This window comes from Ovis aries, chromosome 4, assembly GCF_016772045.2.
Source record: "Ovis aries strain OAR_USU_Benz2616 breed Rambouillet chromosome 4, ARS-UI_Ramb_v3.0, whole genome shotgun sequence".
Classification (NCBI taxonomy): Eukaryota; Metazoa; Chordata; class Mammalia; order Artiodactyla; family Bovidae; genus Ovis; species Ovis aries.
In genome coordinates this window covers 115441802-115460345 of record NC_056057.1, presented here as the reverse complement: position 1 = coordinate 115460345, position 18544 = coordinate 115441802, and the positions used below count along the sequence as shown (strand labels likewise).

The 18544-nt window shown below is 55.8% G+C and overlaps 1 protein-coding gene across 3 annotated transcripts in view; it reads left to right on the top strand.

Annotated features, from left to right (window-relative positions):
- SMARCD3 (SWI/SNF related, matrix associated, actin dependent regulator of chromatin, subfamily d, member 3) overlaps positions 1 to 18544 on the top strand; it is a 33179-nt gene that overhangs the window by 4339 nt on the left and 10296 nt on the right. The window contains exon 3 of one of the 3 annotated variants that reach the window (XM_042249284.1): positions 16998 to 17146. The exons of 1 other annotated variant lie outside the window; for it this stretch is intronic. In XM_042249284.1, the coding sequence (XP_042105218.1) occupies positions 17087 to 17146 (60 nt within the window). In that variant the 5' untranslated portion in view covers positions 16998 to 17086. Of the gene's footprint in view, positions 1 to 295; positions 17147 to 18544 lie in introns of all 3 variants that reach the window. One more of the 3 variants, XM_060415207.1, reaches the window with a different exon arrangement.

Here is an 18544-nt window from a genome sequence, read left to right as displayed (position 1 = left end):
CCAGAGGGTTCAGCTGCTGCTGGGGGACACTCGGCCGAGGGTGACTGGGCGGCCATGGCTGTGTGGGACCTGCTGACCCCCAGTACCTCACAGGGGCCTGTGGGGACATGGCTGAGGGGGACTTTGTGGGGGGCAGCCATAGCTGTGTGGGACCTGCTGATCCCCAGTACCTCACAGGGACCTGTGGGAACATGGCTGAGGGGGACTTTGTGGGGGGCAGCCATGCCCAGCCCACATCTCGATCTGCTTCCTACGCTGTGAAACCCATTTCTCTGTGACCCGAACTCACTTCCAGGAAATGTGAGAAATCGTCTCAGGAGCCTGTGGCTGTCCGTGCCTTTACTGGAATGTAACAAACTTGGATCATCTCCCGTGTCGGCCTTCCTTTCCAGACGGAAGAACGTTCTGGGGCTTGGAGTGAGGAGCAGTACGCTGTGCGGGGAGGGCAGGGGAGGGGAGAGGCAGGCAGGAAAGATGCACTTGCCTTGTTCCAAGAGAGCTTGAGGTGGTCTGCAAAGACACACCGAATGAGGGGCCCGGGGCAGGGGACCGAAGGGCAGGGAGGGGACGCTGCAGCCCAGGGTGAGTGAGTGGGAGGAAGCCCGGTGTCACAGGGCAGTGTTAAGTGTTACACTTGTAACAGGGCAAGTGTAAGCAGTTACACTTGCCTGTAAGACGGAAACCTAACCATCTGCCCCTGAAAGACTGTGGTTTCTGGCCCGGAGACCCCGAGAAGTGTCTCCCATGAGGTGACGTGAGGGGAATCCTGTGTGACAGTTTTAGCGACGTCCTCAACAATTCCACAGCAGTTTCCTCAGGCACAGCAGAGGGCTGACAACATCACGCGGCCATTTAAGTCCTGCTGACTGTGCTCAATCCAAAGATAAAATTTAGAGCAACTGGAAGAATGCACTGCCTGTTAGTATTTACAACAAAGTTTCCAATGTGTCAGGCAGCAGGGAAGTCTATTTAAAATCGGGAATCAAGTACAGAGTCACATTCTTGGGGAAGGGGATTATCCTCATAGGAAAATAAAGACCTCTGTCAATTCATCTGCCTGCAAAGCAAGAGACCCAGGTTCAGTTCCTGGGTTGGGAAGATCCCTGGAGAAGGAAGTGGCAACCCACTCCAGTATTCTTGCCTGGAGAATCCCATGGACGGAGGAGCCTGGCAGGCTACAGTCCATGGGGTCGCAAGAGTTGGACATGACTTAGCGAATAAACCACCACCATGATCAGTATGTGTGCCCAACAGGTAAGCCTGGGTACGGGAAGGGACCAGTCACACACCCTTACCCCCAGGTCCTGAACCCTCTGAGGGCTAGACACAGATGCCAGGGATTTAGCAACTATTTGGCAGGGAATGCTGGATTGCATCTTTGAAAGCATCGTTCAAGTCTTGACTTAAATACCACTTCTTCGAGGGGCACTCTCTCCCCACCTGAGGTGTAAAGTTCCACCTTCTTATGTCTTACGCGTACATGCTAAGTCGCTTCAGTCATGCCCGACTCTTTCTGACCCTATGGACTGCAGCCTGCCAGGCTCTTATTCAGAATAGTGCTGGGGAAAAAAAAAAAAAACACACAAAACTATGTGTTTTTTTATGGTCATGCAGCTTGGGGGATCTTAGTTCCCCGACCAAGGGTTGAACCTGGGTCATAGCAGTGAAAAGCGCAGAGTCCTAATCACTGGGCCCCCAGGGAATTCTTGTTTTCTTGGATGAATGAGCAGATGAATAAGGCAGTAGGAGAGAGCAGGTGGCCCTGATAGCCGATCCTAAAAGAAGCCTGAGATCCCTCTGCACTGCTGACCCCACCCTCTCTAGATGCCCACAACCCAAGGGTGGGCCTTTCCGGCCTGCCCGCCTTGACCTGCGACACCCGAGCTGCTCCGTGGGCCACACCTGGGGCGGCCCCTCGCTGACAGAACCTGTTCACCGTGGTCCAGGAAATCCATCCCCGCTTCACCCGTTTCTCTGGTGAGGGAGGCTATTCCCGAAACCTTGGTCTTGCCCTTGGAGGTACAGAGGATGGACCCCTTTTCTGCTTCCATGACAGGCCTCCTTAGAGACTGGACTCTGCCCTCTGCTTCCACGACATCTGACCGCCTCCAGCCGCTTGGAGGCAATTCTCCCACAGGCCCTGCGTCTGCTCTGGGAAACGTCCAGCTCTGGTCTCTTCAGACAGCCCCTACCTGGGGGCCTGTGCCGGCTGCCAGACCTTGGCGCCCACTGGGAGAGCAGGACGCATAGGCTTCGGGGTCCCCCAAGCCTTTTTAGAGACTGAACTCTGCCGGTCCCTGCCCAGGCCGACCTGGACAGGAGCACTTGGCTCTCAGGCTCAGCGTCTGCAGTTAAGACGAGCCTTTCTACCACGTCTAGAAAGGTTCAGGGCGATGCTGCAGACTGAGCTCTCTGCTCAAGGCCGGCACGCCGTGGCTGGCCCCGGCCCCTCATCACTGCTGGGTTAAAACGGGATGCTGGGCGCGGTGCCCGCTCCAGGTGTCCTCTGTAGACCCCAGGGCACAGCTATGGTGACCCGTGTCTCCCTAGATTCCAGACCGCTGTGCTTGCCGCCGTTGTGTTGGAGTCGGCGAGAAGCCGCGGAGTCTTTCCGCGCGACCCTCCCCCCCATCCCCGCAACCCCCACCTCCCAGCAAGAAGGGCATCTCCCGGCCGGTTCTGAGAACTCAGGTGGGTTACCTTTGAGCCTCCGCCATCTCTCCAGCAGCATCTGGCCGTCCAGCCGGACGCAGTGTTTAGGAGGCCTGCCTTCTTGGCCTTTCATGACTTTTTTAGTTGGAGAAAAAAAGTGAGGCGGTAGAGCCCAGGAGAGAGAGCCCTGCGGTCCTCCGTCTGTCCTGGACTTGCAGATTCCTTCCGGTTTCCGCAGCTGAATCAACAGCCGGGCCCAGCTGGGTCGGCTTGGAGGAGGCGATGCCGGCACCGGGAGGGTCCTGCCGGTGGGGGCGGGCCGAGCAGAGGAGGGGAAGCTGGCGTCCGCTAGTCTGCGAATCCCACTGCCCCTTGCCCCCACCGGCAGGAAGCAGCATGTGCTTTTGGTTTTTCTTGCCTCAGTTTCCCCTCTGAGCCCCAATTTTATCACCCCTCCCCCTATTTTGGTGGCTCAGATGGTAAAGAACCTGCCTGCGATGCAGGACACCGGGGTTCCATAGATACCCCCCGGAGAAGGGAATGGCAGCTCACTCCAGTATTCTTGCCTGGAGAATCCCATGGACAGAGGAGCCTGGGGGCGGGCTACAGTCCTTGGGGTCCCAAACAGTCAGACACGACTGAGCAACTCTCGCTTTTGCTTTTTCCTTCACTCCCATTCTACCCAGGCCCATTCCTTCAGGAGAAAACAGTCTTAGAAAATATGCCCCCTGGGGGTGGACAGTCCCCACTTTCTTCGCAGCACCTGAGGCCCAGCGCTGCGACTTCAGGAAGAAAGTCGGGGAGGCAGGCTGGGGTCAGACTAGGACAGCCAGTGTAGACGGAGGACTTACTGCAGTTTGCAGACTCTCTCGTGGCTTAACTGATTCATCTTCACCACAACACTGTGAGTTAAATATGATTGTCACCACTTTTAAGATGGGAAACTGAGGTACACAGAGGCTAGGGAACGTCCCAGTGGTCAGGGAAGAGTCCCAGCTGGGGTCTGTCCACTGCATTCATCCTCAGAAGGGCTATGGCCCAAACCGCAGCCCCCAAAGGGCAAAGCAACCAGCCCTTTATACGTGACCCCTTTCACCCCAGCTCTGAGGCCGGGGCCAAAGGCTAGTTGTCATGGTCCACAAGATCCACCCTACTTCCCATTGATTGCTGGGTCTCTGGGGACATGGGCTTCCCACTTGGCGCTAGTGGTAAAGAATCCACCTGTCAGGCAGGAGATGCCAGTTCAGATCCCTGGGTGGGGAGGATCCCCTGGAGGAGGAAATGGCAACCCACTCCATACTGTTGCCTGGAGAATCCCATGGACAGAGGAGCCTGGTGGGCTACAGTTCATGGGGTCGAAGAGTCAGACGTGACTTAGCATGCACACACATGCATGGCCTCAGGGTGTGAGAGACTCAACCAACCCCTAAAATAGGGAACAGGATGCTGTGGATTGCACAGCTCGCACCCCTTCAGAAAGAGAGCCCCTCAACTCCATCTGTGTTGCCAGATTTCCAGTGTTTTAAGAGATTCTGAGAATCTGGCTTTTTATATGAAAGCTTCCCACTTTTAAGGGGTTTTTTTTAAGTGTTTTGAGACACACTGTGGGCTGAGTGAAGCCTGTCTGGCTCTCCCAGCTTGCAGCATCCACCTCGAGCTTTCCTTACCCTGTCACCTGTCATCTCTTCTAACCTTCAGGCCCCGAACCCTACATCGGTGTTTCTCAGGGGGCCCCACACACAGCACGAAGGGTTGCTGTCACTTGAGGTGGCCTCCTGTCATCAGTGAATCAGAAACAAAATGCAGAGTCTTGTCAAACACTCAAGGACCCTCACCCAGGCAGAGAAGCATCGTTCATCAGTTCTCAGAAATATGCTGCTGATGGGCAGGGCTGGGGCCTTGGAGATGCTCCCTGTCGACTTGTCCATGTTGTAAACCCAGAGTAGAGGATGCTGGGGGAATTCAGGAAGCTTGTGACAACCAACGGGGGTGGAGGAGCAGTCAGATGGTGGGCAGAAGGGAACGTTGACCTTGAGATCAGAACATGAGCATTTAAGCCCCTGCTGGCGGTCTGGCTCTAAGTCAATCATTAACCTGTGTTACTCATCTTTAAAATGGGTACAGTAATAGGGGCTTCCCTCATAGTTCAGTTGGTAAAGAATCTGATGCAGGAGACCCCAGTTCAATTCCTGGGTCGGGAAGATCCCCTGGAGAAGGGATAGGCTACCCACTCCAGTCTTCTTGGGTTTCCCTTGTGGCTCAGCTGGTAAAGAATCTGCCTGCAATGTGGGAGACCTGGGTTTGATCCCTGGGTTGGGAAGATCCCCAGGAGAAGGGAAAGGCTACCCACTCCAGTATTCCAGCCTGCAGAGAGTTGGACACAACTGAGCGACTTTCACTTTCACTTTTCACTAATAGTAAACCTATTCACGGATGGCTCAGCAGGTAAAGAATATGCTTCAGTGAAGGAGACCTTGGTTCAATCCCTGGGTTGGGAAGATCCCCCAGAGAAGGAAATGGCAAACCACTCCAGTATTCTTGCCTGAAAAATGTCACAGAGGAGCCAGGTGGGCTACAGTCCAATGGGTCGCAAAAGCCAGACTTTTAATTTCCTGGGATGTTGAAAGAACCAAATTAAATCAGGAATATTGAACCGTTTTATCGGCTGTTAAGCTCCATAAAGATTCATGTGTTCATTTGGAGGCCAAGCCACTTGACAAAGTTTCTCCCGGTAGCTTGACTAAGACACACACAGGTGGCCTGAAAGCAGTGTGCTAGTGAATATTTACAACTGGCTCTTGACAGGGTGGGAAGGGGAGCTGAAATCTGATTTGTATCATCTGCTAATTTCTGTGGCATAAATACTCCTACCAGAGCTGATTTTAAACTACCAACGTGACACTCCAGCACGTCACTGGGTATTACTGTGATTGAGTAAATTTGCTGCCAGCTGAGGGCTAAGCCTAAGGGATGTAGATCATTTTGAGAGAGGAGTTGTCCTGTGCCTTTTTCAGTATGTTCCATAAAGATTTGGATGAAGAGAGACGGTCCCACTCACTGGATCTATGAATGATGCTCAACTGGCAAGGGGGGAAAATATATTGGATGAGAGAATTGAGATCCAAAAACTCTCGAGCTGGAATAACCGCTTAATTCTTACAAGAGGAATATCCTCGAATCCAAAAAGGCAACTTTAGAAGTATGGGATGGGGAGAGATGTTTTGTCACAAAGTAGAAAGGGAGTCAAGTTTTTAACTGACAGGAAATTCGGTACAAGCCCAAAGTGGGGCGGGTGTTTACCAGAGAGTGCTGTGTTGTGAACAGTGAGGGCTCTAAGTCCTCTGTGACTTAGAGACGATTTTCACATACGTCCTCTTGTTTCTATTTTCCTACTCACAATAATGCAATGAGAGAGGGGAGATGATGCTGAACCCATCTTAGAGATGCAGAGACTGAGGCTAGAGAGCTTGGCCCTTTGTCCTCCTGTCAACAGGTGGTGGAATGAAGACTCAGACTCAGGACTCGGCCCCCCAGGTCCTGCCCTGTGCTGTGCTCATAAGCACATCATTCTTTTTTTTTTTTTTTTTTTTTACTTTTTATTGGAGTAGAATTGATTTACAATGTTGTGTTAATTTCTGCTGAACAGCAAAGTGATTCAGTTATACATATATACCCATCCTTTTTTTTTTTTTTTTTTTACCTTACCACATGGCTTGCTTACTTGCTGGACCAAGGATTGACCCCGGACCCTCGGGAGTGAGAGCGCAGATCCTCAGGCACTAGACCTCCAGGGAGCTCCCATCTTTTTCATATACTTTCTATTATGATTTATCCCAGGATACGGTGCCCTGTGCCATTCAGTAGGACCTCGTTTATTTAAGCACACCATTCTGAGCACCCTGTATTCCGTGGCTTCAGGCAAACCAGAGGCTGTGAGGGGAGCGGCTGGGTGGGGGGCATGGAGCCCAAGGAATGGTGAGGAGCACTGTTGAGGGGATAAGTTTGCTAGACCTGCCACGACCAAGTGCCAGACGGGGCGGCTTTAACGATGGAAATGCATTCTCTCACAGTTTGGAGGCTGGAAGCCCAAGACGTGGGCAGGGCTGGTTCCCTCCGAGGGCTGTGGGAGAAGGCTGGGCTCCAGACCTCTCTCCGTGGCTGGTAGGCCACTGCCTTCTGCCTGTGTCTCCTCACGCTGTCTTCTCTGTGTCTGCCTGTCTCTGTCGTAACCTCCCCAGTTTTATAACAGCAACCATATTGGATTAGGGACACCTTGGTGACCCACCTCATTCTAACTTGGTCACCTTCTTAGAGACCTTATCTCTAAAGATGGCATTCTGAGGTACTGGGGTTAGGTCTCCAGCAAAGGAACTGGGTGGAGGGAGGGATGCCATTTACCCGTAACAGAGGACTTTGAGAGCTGCCTTCAGAAGGTGGTGGAGGTGGTGGTTTAGTCGCTCAGTCCTGTCTGACTCTTTGCGACCCCATGGACTGTCCTGCCAGACTCTTCTGTCCATGGGACTCTCCAGACAAGAATGCTGGGGATCTTCTCCAGGCGATCTTCTCCAGGGGATCTTCCTGACCCAGGGCTTGAACCCGCATCTCCTGTATTGCAGGCAGATTCTTTACCATCTGAGCCTCAGGGAAGCCCCTTCAGAAGGTGGCGTCTTGTCTTATGAGGAGGGAGATAATGAGTGCTGGGTGGCCAGAACCTCCAGGAGGTGACCTGGGTCACAGCCACCACAGGAGGAACCAGGGCCCCGAGGGACAGTTTGACTTGCTGCCACCACGGACTCCCTTGGGCCTCTTGGCTGCCGGACATCAGCTCTGTACCTGGCTCCGCGTGGAAACACGTGGAGGTGGCAGAAGGCCTCCAGTGGTTCTTTTCCACAGATATGTGGGCAGTCTGGTACCCTGTGGGTACCTGGCTCAGCGGTACCCACAGCCCATCCTTGGGCAGCTCTGCTGCTGCTCAGCCCTGGTGCCCCCACTGTCTCCGCCAGGGTTTGGGTACAGCTCCCAGAAACTCACAAATTTCACCATCACCCTAGGGCCTGGCTGTGGCTGCTGGTGGCCCTACCACTGTCACCAGGGCCAGCGGCCCCAGCAGGCCACAGTCCCTCCTAGGAGGACACTCTTGGGGGCATTTGCTGATCTTTTCCGCAAGGAAGCCCGGAGCTCTGGGGTGGGGTGCACTGGTCCTCCACTGCCCCCTCCTCGCGTTGCAGCTTTGGCCATCGGGGGCAGGAGCTGCCATGTGCTTCTCCGTCTCCCATGCCTTCAGCCCTGTCTGTTCCCACTCAGTCCTCAAACTCAGAGTACTGGGGGGCCGAGGCTGTGTCCGGTGTGTGAATCAACGGTACCTCGTACAAGACATCATATAGTGGGGGCTCACTGGACACACGAAGGGGCCAGCAGCAGGGGGCTGGGGTCGGGGCTTGCGGGGAGGCCCCACGTGTCCTTCAAATGCCTCCATCAGCAGCTCCCAAACCTCAGCTTCCCTGGGCCCAACAGGCAGCCTTATGGGCTCTTCTTGGGTTTCCTTCCAGTTGATTCACTACTCGTGGTGGCTTCTCAATGTCTTCCATTCCCTCCTTCCCTGCAGCCCCTCCCCTAACCACTTTCTACACGGGCTTCTTGTGTCAGACCCACCCTGTGTACTCACGGTCATTCTCCAATCAAAGAAGCTTCCAGTGGTTTGGGTAGAACCCAGACTCCCCTGTGGCTCCTGGGCCACTGTGAATAATTGCCTGGCCAACCCCTCCTGGCTACCCTCCTGCGAGACTCCTGGTGGCCCACGGCTGAGGGGCTCTGAAGGCTCCTGTCTTCAGCAGTCTCCTAGCTGAGGGGTGGTCGGCAGGAGGACCCAGAGGTCAGGCAGTGGCCGAGCCCGCAAGGTCCGGCAGGCTTAGCACTGGACGCTAGTAACAGCAGGCACTTCATTAACAGTTCACTCTGTGTCAGATGCTGTGCTGGTCTGCTCACGGATGCGACCTCGTTCTAATCCTCACATCCATCATGAGTTGGGTGATGGGCTCCATGTCTTGCCGATGGGGAAAATGAGGCTCAGACTGGTCATGTGACTTGTACTTATTTATGGTCATGCAGAGGCTGAGCCAGGCATGAACCCAAGACTGTCCAATTCTAGAGTTGTGATTCTCAACCTTGGGCAGTTTCACCCTCCAGGGACAAAGGACAGTGTCTAGAGGTGGAGAGAGGAGCGTACTGGTAGAATTTATTGGAGAGGCCAGGGATGCTCCTAAGATCATACAATACATGATGACGGCCCCCACAGGAAAGCATTGTGTGTGTGTTAGTCACTCAGTCATGTCCAACTCTGCGATCTCATGGACTACAGCTCACCAGGCTCCTCTGTCCATGGGATTCTCCAGACAAGAACACTGGAGTGAGTAGCCATTCCCTTCTCCAAGGGATCTTCCTCACCCAGGGTTCAGGCCTGCATTGGCTGCATTGCAGGTGGATTCTTTACCATCTGAGTCACCAGGGAAGCCCACAGTAAAGCATTATCCAGCTCCTAAATGTCCACAGTGCCACAGGTGAGAAGCCCCGTTCTTGAGTCCAAGCTTGGAGCCTTCACGCTGAGGAGCTTGCAGAGACCTCACCCAGGGCAGTGGGTTCAGGGCCTGGGGGAGGACAGGACCCCAGAAGAGATGGAGCAATGGGCAGGGCAGTAAGGCCCTGTGGTCACAGCTCTGGCCCAGGACGGAGTGGCTTGCCGTGGCCCAGGCAAGTGCCCAGATCCGGGAGAAGGGCATGGGTCAGGGCAGGCCGAGGGGCTACCTGGAGGGGATTCACTATACAGGTGGGGGGTGAGGGCACCTGCTGGCCTTGTTACACAGGCTTGCAGAAACCAGGAGTGATATCCCAATCAGGTCCAGGCCCTGAGACCACCCACTCTGTCTCCCCCTGCCTGCCCCATTGTGGGGCTTCATGAGCAGCTGTTCGAGCCCCAGAGACATCTGGGGTGTGCTGTGTGGGGACATGGGAGGGGCCCAGCCTGGCTTTGACCATGACGTCCTTGATCACGGGCGGGCCTCCCAGACCATTGTCTCTCAATCCCACATACTTTTGCCTGGTTCCCCAAGAAACCTCGGGCCCTCTGCACACAGATGGAGACTTCTGCCTTTTGCTCAGATCATTTCTCCTTCCTTCTCAGACCAGGTTGGACCCTCTGGGTTCTCCATACCCATGACCATTGAGTGGTATCGGGAAGGCAGGACGAGGTGGCACTGGGGCTGCCCACAGCCTGTGGGCAGGTAACCACGTGTTCCCAAAGGAAGCACCTGGGGTGATCCGTGGAGGACAGGGAGCCATCCCAACATGGTAGACCATGTGCGTGGGTCCCAACCAGGAGTTCCATGGATGCATGCGTGTGCATCCGTCTGTCCAGCCAGAAGCCCCTGAAGGGCCCACTGATCCACCCACAGGAGCGAGGAGCCAGGGGCTTGTTCAGAGTTTAGCTAGGATTCATTATTTTGGCTAAAAGGTAATTCATACACAGAAACTAACACAACTTCCTCCAACACACTGACATGAATTTTAGACACCTTGATGGCAAGTTTTCTGGAATTTATATTCCCAGTGTTTGAAACATTCTGCTTGAGATTTTTGGAGGGTGCGTTCTAAAAGATAATTGAGGGTAATTCAGCTTAAATGTGCAGGCCTCTGGGGATCTTGATTTCCTTCTTTAAAAAACAGGTGTTTGGGGAAGGTGGAGGAGTGTGTGTGTGTGTGTGTGTGTGTGTGTGTGTGTGTGTGTCCCCAGCAGGAAGGCTCTCCTTGAAGGGACATCAGAGAGGCAGATTGAGGTGAAGGAGAGAAGCCAGGGAGGGACCTTGACATTGGGAGACGCGCTCTGCAGTCCCAGCCCTAGAACAGCATAGCGGCTTTGGGCAGGTCACATACCTTCTCAGCACCTCCTTTTCCTCATCTCTAGAATGGGAATCCCAGCACCCACAGGACAGTTAGACCTTTCAGTTAGACCAGTTAATGAAAGTGCTTGAGCTGATGTTGTTGCTGTTAATCCTGTTAACCCCAAGCACAGATTGTAACATCGCCCAGTGTTTGGAAACACACTGGAAATCCTGAGTAGATCTGGAGTGGGTTCTTATTACTCACACCTTTCAGATATTGGGGCTTCCCTGGTGACTCAGTGGTAAAGAATCTGCCTGCAATGCAGGAGACCCGGGTTCGATCCCTGGGTTGGGAAGATCCCCTGGAGAAGGGAAAGGCTACCCACTCCAGTATTCTTGCCTGCAGAATTCCATGGAGCCTGATGGGCTACCGTCCATGGGGTCACAAGGGTCAGACACGACTGAGCCCCTAATACCTGAGATATTGGAATCTCTGCCATGTGCCAGTTACTTGGGATTTATCCACACACAGGACATCAAGATCCTGGTCTTTGCGGAGCTTACATTCCAATGGGGCAAAGAGAAGAGAAAGGCTAAGGTACTAAGTAAGTAGATGATACGGGACAAAGAAAGGTGTTCAGGACTTCAGAAAGAAACCCAGGAGGATGAAAGAGATAAGAATGTGCAGGTGGGGAGGGAGAGGGGGAAGGGAGGCTTCTAACACGGTGAACAGAAGTGTCCCATTGAGAGGGGGACATTCAAACAAAGACTTTAGAGAAGCCACAGTGTTAGCTGGAGGAAGCATGTTCCTGGTAGAGGGAACAGCAGGCTCCAAGCTTCAGGAGTGTCGAGGGCCTGGAGTGTGTGGCCGGGGCGGAGAGAAGAGGGAGGGGGTGCAAGAGAAGGACACAGAGGGAGCCGGGAGGGGTGACCCCCCCAGGACTCGCCCTCACTGGCAATGAGATGGGGGGGAGTTTGTGAGGGCAGAAGTGATGGCATCTGACTTCCTTTGCTAAAGGACCCCCTCTGGTTGTGTGTTGAGAGTAGACCACTGGGGGCCAGGTTGGAAGGCAGCTTATTCACTGCTTATGGGTTGGAGCGGGCTGGGAGCCGTGGAGACATGAGAAGCACTGGGTTCTGGATGCAGAGCCAACAAGACTTGCCTTCTGATTGGATGTGGGATGGGAGAAAAAGACAGGATTCCAGGATGTGCCCAGCCTGTGGGCTGGAGCAGTGGGAAACAGGGTGAGGAGCGTGGGTGGCGAGCCACATTTGAGGTGCGAGAGTAGGGGTTTCATTGTGGCCGAATCTATTCAAGATCCAGGTGGAACTGACAGTGTGTGCGTAGACACCACGTGAGTCTAAGGACTGGGAGAGAAAATGGGCTGGAGGAAAACCTGGGGAGTTGTCAACATAGAGAAGGTATTTACAACTCAGACTGGGTGATGGATGAGATCTCCGAGGAATGATTGTGGAGCAGGGAAGAGGGACATGGTACAGGGCTGAAGTGCTGGAGCCACGGCCCAGAGTGTGCCAGACGGGACAGCAGCTCATATGCAGGGGGATGGCTGGGTTTAGGTGGGAGAACGGAGAAGTCAGCTGCAGGAACCAGGGGAGCGCTTGCCGGGAGGTGGGAGGATATAGTGGGATCTCTGGAAGTTCTTCACAAGCTTCTCTTTTCTCGGGGAAATGAGAAGCAAGGGCATCAGCTGGGAGGGAGGAGGAGGCTGGAGGAGAAAGAACATGTGGAAAACTCACATAGGGGACTGAGAACAGGGAAGGACCTGATGGTTCAGGGAAGGACCTGATGGTTCAGGGAAGGAGGGGGGCGTGCGCAAGATGAGGCCAGCTGAAGCCTGAGCTCCAGAAATGACAGTGGGGCCAGGTCCTTGCAGTGGCGTGTCCTCTCCAGCCACATCAGGTCCTGGAATGCAGGGCAGGAATTGATAAAGCCGGTTTAACTCTTAAATAAGAGCGCCAAGAGTATGTGCAAGGGAAGGTAGAGTGGTAAAGTTTACGTTACGTATGTTTTTGTTGTTCAGTCGCTAAGTTATGTTGGACTCTGGGACCCCTTGGACTGCAGCACGCCAGGCTTCCCTGTCCTTCACCATCTCCTGGAATTTGCTCAATCTCATGTCCACTGAGTCAGTGATGCCATCCAACCATCTCATCCTCTGTCACCCCCTTCTCCTCCTGCCTTCAATCTTTCCCAGCATCAGGGTCTTTTCCAATGAGCCGGCTCTTTGCATCAGATGGCCAGAGTACTGGAGCTTCAGCTTCAGCATCAGTCCTTCCAGTGAATATTCAGGGTTGATTTCCTTTCGGATGGACTGGTTGGATCTCCTTGCTGTCCAAGGGACTCTCAAGAGTCTTCTCCAACACCGCAGTTTGAAAGCATCAATTCTTAGGTGCTCAGCCTTCTTTAAGGTCCAACTCTCACATCTGTACATGACTACTGGAAAAACCATAGTGGTATGTTTTACCATAACTAAAATCAAGAAAGAGTAAGTGTAAGAGGGTATGTGTGTGATGAGGGGTGCAGGTCAGAGAAACGGACCAGCAGTTCCAGTGGCATCACTGGCTTTGGATGTCAGGGAGCTGGACAGGGAGATGGGGGTCAGAGAGTGGGGTATAAGGCTGGTTGGTGTGCCAGGTGGTAGCAGGCAGTGGAATGTACAGATAAAATGTCCACAGATTGGTGGTGGGGCTGGAATGACAAGGATGCAAGAGGTGAAGCTGGCATGAGGGACTGAGGGAGGGCGGAGGACTGCTGGAGGAGAGGCGGTCCAGGACCCCAGAGCCCTGACGTGTGGGAGGGGCGGTCCACGAGGACCTGGGAAAGCAGCAGGAAGAGGCCAGGGGTGACAGAGGGAATGGCTGTGAGCCAGGAGCTCGGATGCTCCAGGAAAGAAGGTGCCATGGAGGTAAGATGCAAAGCCAGGGCTCTGGGAGCAGCAGCAGCGAGAGGCAAGGAGGGTCTCTACCCCACCTGGAAGCCAGTGGCAAGGCGGACTCAGCGAAAACCACTGCCCTGCACAGAGGATTTCAGGGGCAGTGGTTACTCAGTGGCTTCTGCCACAAGAAGGCAAAACAGATGTTCACAGAAATGGCTGCGTGTATTGGACACTTTCCTATGACAGACCACACGGAGAAGAACTTGGGTTGCGAGATGGCCGCGGAAGAGGGGAGCACAGAGCCTCGTGGGGCCCAGGGTGCAGGAGTTGAGGGGAGTCTGGGCCTTTCAATGACTCCAGACACAGTGGGCACACAAAGGGCATTACGGCAGGAAGGCAGCCCCCCACCCTGGCCCAGGGGACACCAGGGAAGAATGGCGCTTTAATGTTAAGAGGAGAGGGGGCCCTTTTAGGCCCTGTGAGCAGGGCTTACCCTTCCCTCCTAAAGGAGTTACAGAGGTCTGGAGCCTGGACCTGGGTGGCTCCCCTGGACATTTTATCTGCACATTCCACTGCCTGCTACCACCTGGCTTAATTTCCAAAAAAATCCTTTAAGGAAGTACGGATACATATATTTTGGTATCAGTTTTCTTGACTCAGGTGACATCTCCGGCCTCAGAATGCAGTGGTTTGCAGAATTCCGTCCAGCCCCTTGGTCAGAGCCCCGTAGCAGAGCTTAACTTCCTGGGGTGAGGGCTGGGGTGCTGGCCACCAGCACCTTCTCCTGGTGTCAGCTGTGGGACAAACAGGGGAGGAAATCAGAAGTGCTGGATGGGGCCCCTGTCCGCCAAGAAAGAGGCCGGCTGGGGTGCCAGCCGGGCAGAGTGCTGGCTGCAGCCCCTTGGGGGTGTGAGTGGGTCTCCCCAGGCTATGCAGCAAGGTAGGCACCTACACCTCCACTCCCCAAGAAAGAGAGGGAGAAGCCCCCTTCTGCTTGGAGCCCTCTTGCTTTTGCCACTGAATCTACCCAGACAGATGGGTTCTGGAAGATGAGTAGGGAGCAAGGATGGCTCTGTGGGACACCTACCTGCTGCTCCCCGATCCTGGCAGAGCTATGCCCTGGGTTGTACCCCCGAGGCTGTGGGAGCCAGCTGGGGCAGTGATAGCACCCCTTGGCATCCTGGAAAAACACCGCCCCGCAGACCCACCTATCCTCGCAGAATGGGTCCAGGCCAGTGTGGCTTGCTTTTTGCTACAGGAAGTGGAAGTGTTAGTTGCTTGGTCGTGTCTGACTCTTTGCGACTCCACGGACCATAGCCCCACGAGGCTTCTCTGCCCATGGGATTTCCCAGGCAAGAATACTGGAGTGGGTGGCCATTCCCTTCTCCAGGGGATCTTCCCGACCCAGGGATCGAACCCTCATCTCCTGCATTTCAGGCAGATTCTTTACCAACTGAGCTACTGGAGAAGCCGGACCTGATTAATGGTGGCCCTGAGGGGAGTGAGGGAAGATGCTGTGAATCTCAGACGGGCCTTCCCTCTGAGCCCCAGAGGTCCAGGGAACAGGGAAGTACAGTGGCTTGCCCAAGGTCACATGATGGTCTTGGCACCCTACTTTTTTCTTTCTTTCTTTTTTTTTTTTTGCTTCTATCATATTTGTCTCTCTTGTGTGTGTTTGCAAAACTGACACAGAAAGACAAAGTCCCACGGAGACGGACAGCCCCTTTGGAGAGCAGCAGAGCAGGTCCTGGGCCCAGAAACATCCTCGCAGGAGGGAGGCTGCTCTGGCCTCAGAAGGGCTGGGGGGAGTAGCCAGGACGAGGGGGAGGACTGTGCCTGCCGTGCCCCTGGTCTGGTCTGCCAAGGTCCTGCCTTCTGGCTGGAGGAAGCCCCTCACCAGAGGTGGGGCGTAAGGTGTAGACTCCTCTTGGCCCAGCCCTGGGGACTGGGCCAGGCCCTGAGGTCTAGCCAGGGTTTCCTGGGGGCCTGGGGCTTGGGCCAGGCAGGTCGGCTGGATCAGAGCTGCCTCTCCGCCCCCCGACATGCCCTGGCGTTTAGTGACCAGCGGAGAAAATGGAAGCTGGGTTTAGGGGTGGGCCAGAACACAGAAAATCAGGGGTCCTCAGCCTGATCCAGTGGTCTCACTTCATTCTCTCTGTCTCTCTCTCTCACACGCACACGCACACACACACAGTCTGTGGGGGTAATTTCATGGCGCTAAGGAGACCTTCATTGCTGGGGATACGGGGACGGGGGCGGCGGAACGCGGTCTCCCCCTCCAGCCTGGCTTCCTTTGTTCCTCCCTCCCCGTCTTCCCTTCCCGATCGGCTTCCCTCCTCTCCTAGCCTCCTTCTTTCCATTCTGCCCCTCCTCCGCGTCCTGCCCCCTCTGCCCCACCCCCAGCCGTGTGCCCGCTGCGGGGACTCCCCGCGGAAGGCGGGAGGGTGGGACCCTCCGGGCGCCCCGGCCCAGCCTCGGTGGCCATCCTCCCGCCGGGAAAGAGTTAAAAGTCTCTCGGCTGCATCCCCCCGCCCCGCCGCCGCCGCCGCCGCCGCCGCCTTTGAGTCCTGCAGCTAGGCCCTGGGCTGACCTTCACCGCGAGGGAGGCGGCAGTGCGCATGCTCGGGCCGGCTCCCGCCGCTGCCCGGTTCCCCGGGCGGGCGAGGGCGAGGGAGGGCGGCCGCGGGCCGGGCCGTGCCCACCCCCACCCACCCCCAGCGCCGGCCGCCCCCCGCTCGGGCGCCGTGGAGAGGGGGGAGGCCGCCGAGCCCGTCCCGGCGGTCGCGGCGCATCTCTCCGCGCGCGCGGGGAGAGGCGCTTTGCCATTTGGTGCTGGTGGTGCTTCGGCGAGGGAAGGAGAGATGGGGGGACGGCAGGGGGGACTCCGGCTCCGGGCGGACACGCGCGCGGCCTGCCTGGAGCGCGGCCTGGTCCCATCGGCCGCGTTGAGCTGGGAAGGAGGGCACCCTGCCCCCTGAAATCGGGGCCCTCCTGCCCACCCGGGGCAGGAAGCAGGAGCCAGCGGGCGGCGTGGCTCTTGCTGAGCGCTCTTCTGGGGCTGAGCCCTGAGGATCCTGGCCTTTGTGAGATGGGAGTCCTGGCCCCGGGACACCCACACTGGCGCCCCTGCTTTCTGGTCTGAAGGCAGTCCCCGCCCCGGGGGTGGGGGCACACCTGGAGTCGCCCCTGTAAAAGCAGTCTGCTGGTGAGGGCCTTGTGAGTGGGCAGAATCGTGATCGAGTTGTGCCTGTGGGTGCAAATTCATGTGACTCCTTGTTCCTCTGGCCTTTGCATTGGTGTTTGTGCCCCGGGGGACATGTATGCACTATATATCTGCTGTCTCTATGTGGGTAAGGATGCCTTCCAGAGAGGGGGCTGCAGGGCGAGGCCCTGGGCCTGGGGTGGCCCAGGAAGGTGTTGTCTGTCGACTTGAGTGACCCTCCCCTCAGTACTACCAGATCCCTTCCTTGGCCTGACCACCTCCTTCAGTCTTGTCCACCACCAAGACCAGCCCCTCACAAATGCCAGGTGCCCATTGTGCCCATCCACCTCCTGTTCTGTCTTTTTTCCCCCAAAGGCCTCCCCAAGAGTTGAGAGCTCCGAGCTTTACACAAAGCTAGAGGTGTCTGCCCTTGTCCCTGTCCCCCAGAACCTCCAAGGTGTCACATGTCCCCGCTAGAAGCACCCACCAGGAGGTGGGGTGCCCTTGATGACTCACATCTTCAGGTAAGTGGCAGAGGATGAGCTCTGTCCGGTGGCCCACTGACCTCTGGGTGGTTGCAAGTGTTAGTAGGCATTGGTCAGATCTAGTCCCTGTGTGCAGGCACGGGAGGGACAATGGGCCTGAAAACCAGGCCCAGATTTCATGGCGCTGCAGCCTATTTGGAAAACTCTATATAACACACATGAAACTCAGGGCACATGAGACATTAGTCAGCAAAGTGCCATTTCATGGCCAGGGTAGATGGTAATGGTTATTCACAGAGCAGAAAGATCTGTGCACGGAAGAGGAACCAAGGAAAGCTTCCTGGAGGAGGTGGGGCTCCAGACTGGCTTTAACGTATGAATGTGATTGGGACAAGTAGAGAAACATTTTCAGGAATTCCAGGCAAAAGAATAGCAGGAGCAGAGGCTTGGAGATGGGAATGAGCGAGGGGTTTTGGAAGTTAGACAGACTGGAGAGATTACCTCCCCAGGTTACCAGCAGACACCTTCGTGGCCAGTGGCAAACACCCACCCGTTCCCACCCACCAGGACCCATTATCTGTGAGTGTGGGTCTGGGGGAAGCCTGGGTAGAGGTGTGGTAGGAGGGGGCTCTCTAGGTCTCTGGTAAGGTAAAGGAGGAGCTGCCTGGACCACATGCCTTCTCTAGTCTTTCAGGGGATTGGCTGTGGGCACTGAAATGGACAGTGACAGCCAGAAGCACAGGGGGCCAAGGAAATCAGGCTGCAAGCAAAAAAAGACTCCCTCGGCAGAGCCGCTCCCTGGGTTCTTGGTCCCGACTTCTGATGGCTTTCTAAAGGGTTGAGGGTCAGGCTGGGTCTTAAGGATCTAACCCGGAATAAAAATTTCCAACAAATTCCCCAGGGCCCTGTCCTGCCCTCACCTGGGTACGGACAGTGCAGCCCCGGGAGGCATAAACTTGACCCGTCTGGTCTCAAAGCCCCTGGGGCGCTTCCTCCCGGAGGCGGGGAGAAGGGTGTGGCCTCTGGGGCGTGGGCGGGGCCAGTGCTCCCAGCCTGGGGACTCGCAGGGTTCGCCCCTCCTGTTTCCTGTCCCTCCTTCACCCCAGCTCCCTCCACACCACCCTTTCTGGGGCTCCCTCACGGCCCCACCCCTACCCCTGCTTACTTTGGGGTCCAGAGATTGGCCCTACCATACCCAGCGCCCCAGCTCCTGCGGGTCCCCCGCCCCCACCCCCAGCCCATTCCAAAGCCGTCAGGTCGCGCTGGCCTCCGCCTCGCCACCCATCCGTCCACCCCAGTTCCTTGCCTGCCCCCACGCTTCCCTTCCCGTTCTCACGAGCCTGGCCCACCTCCCTCTCTCCGAAATTTCCCCTACTGCCTCGACTTTGTCACAGAGAGACAAAGACTCACATAGCCCGAAATAGACACCCCGAGCGG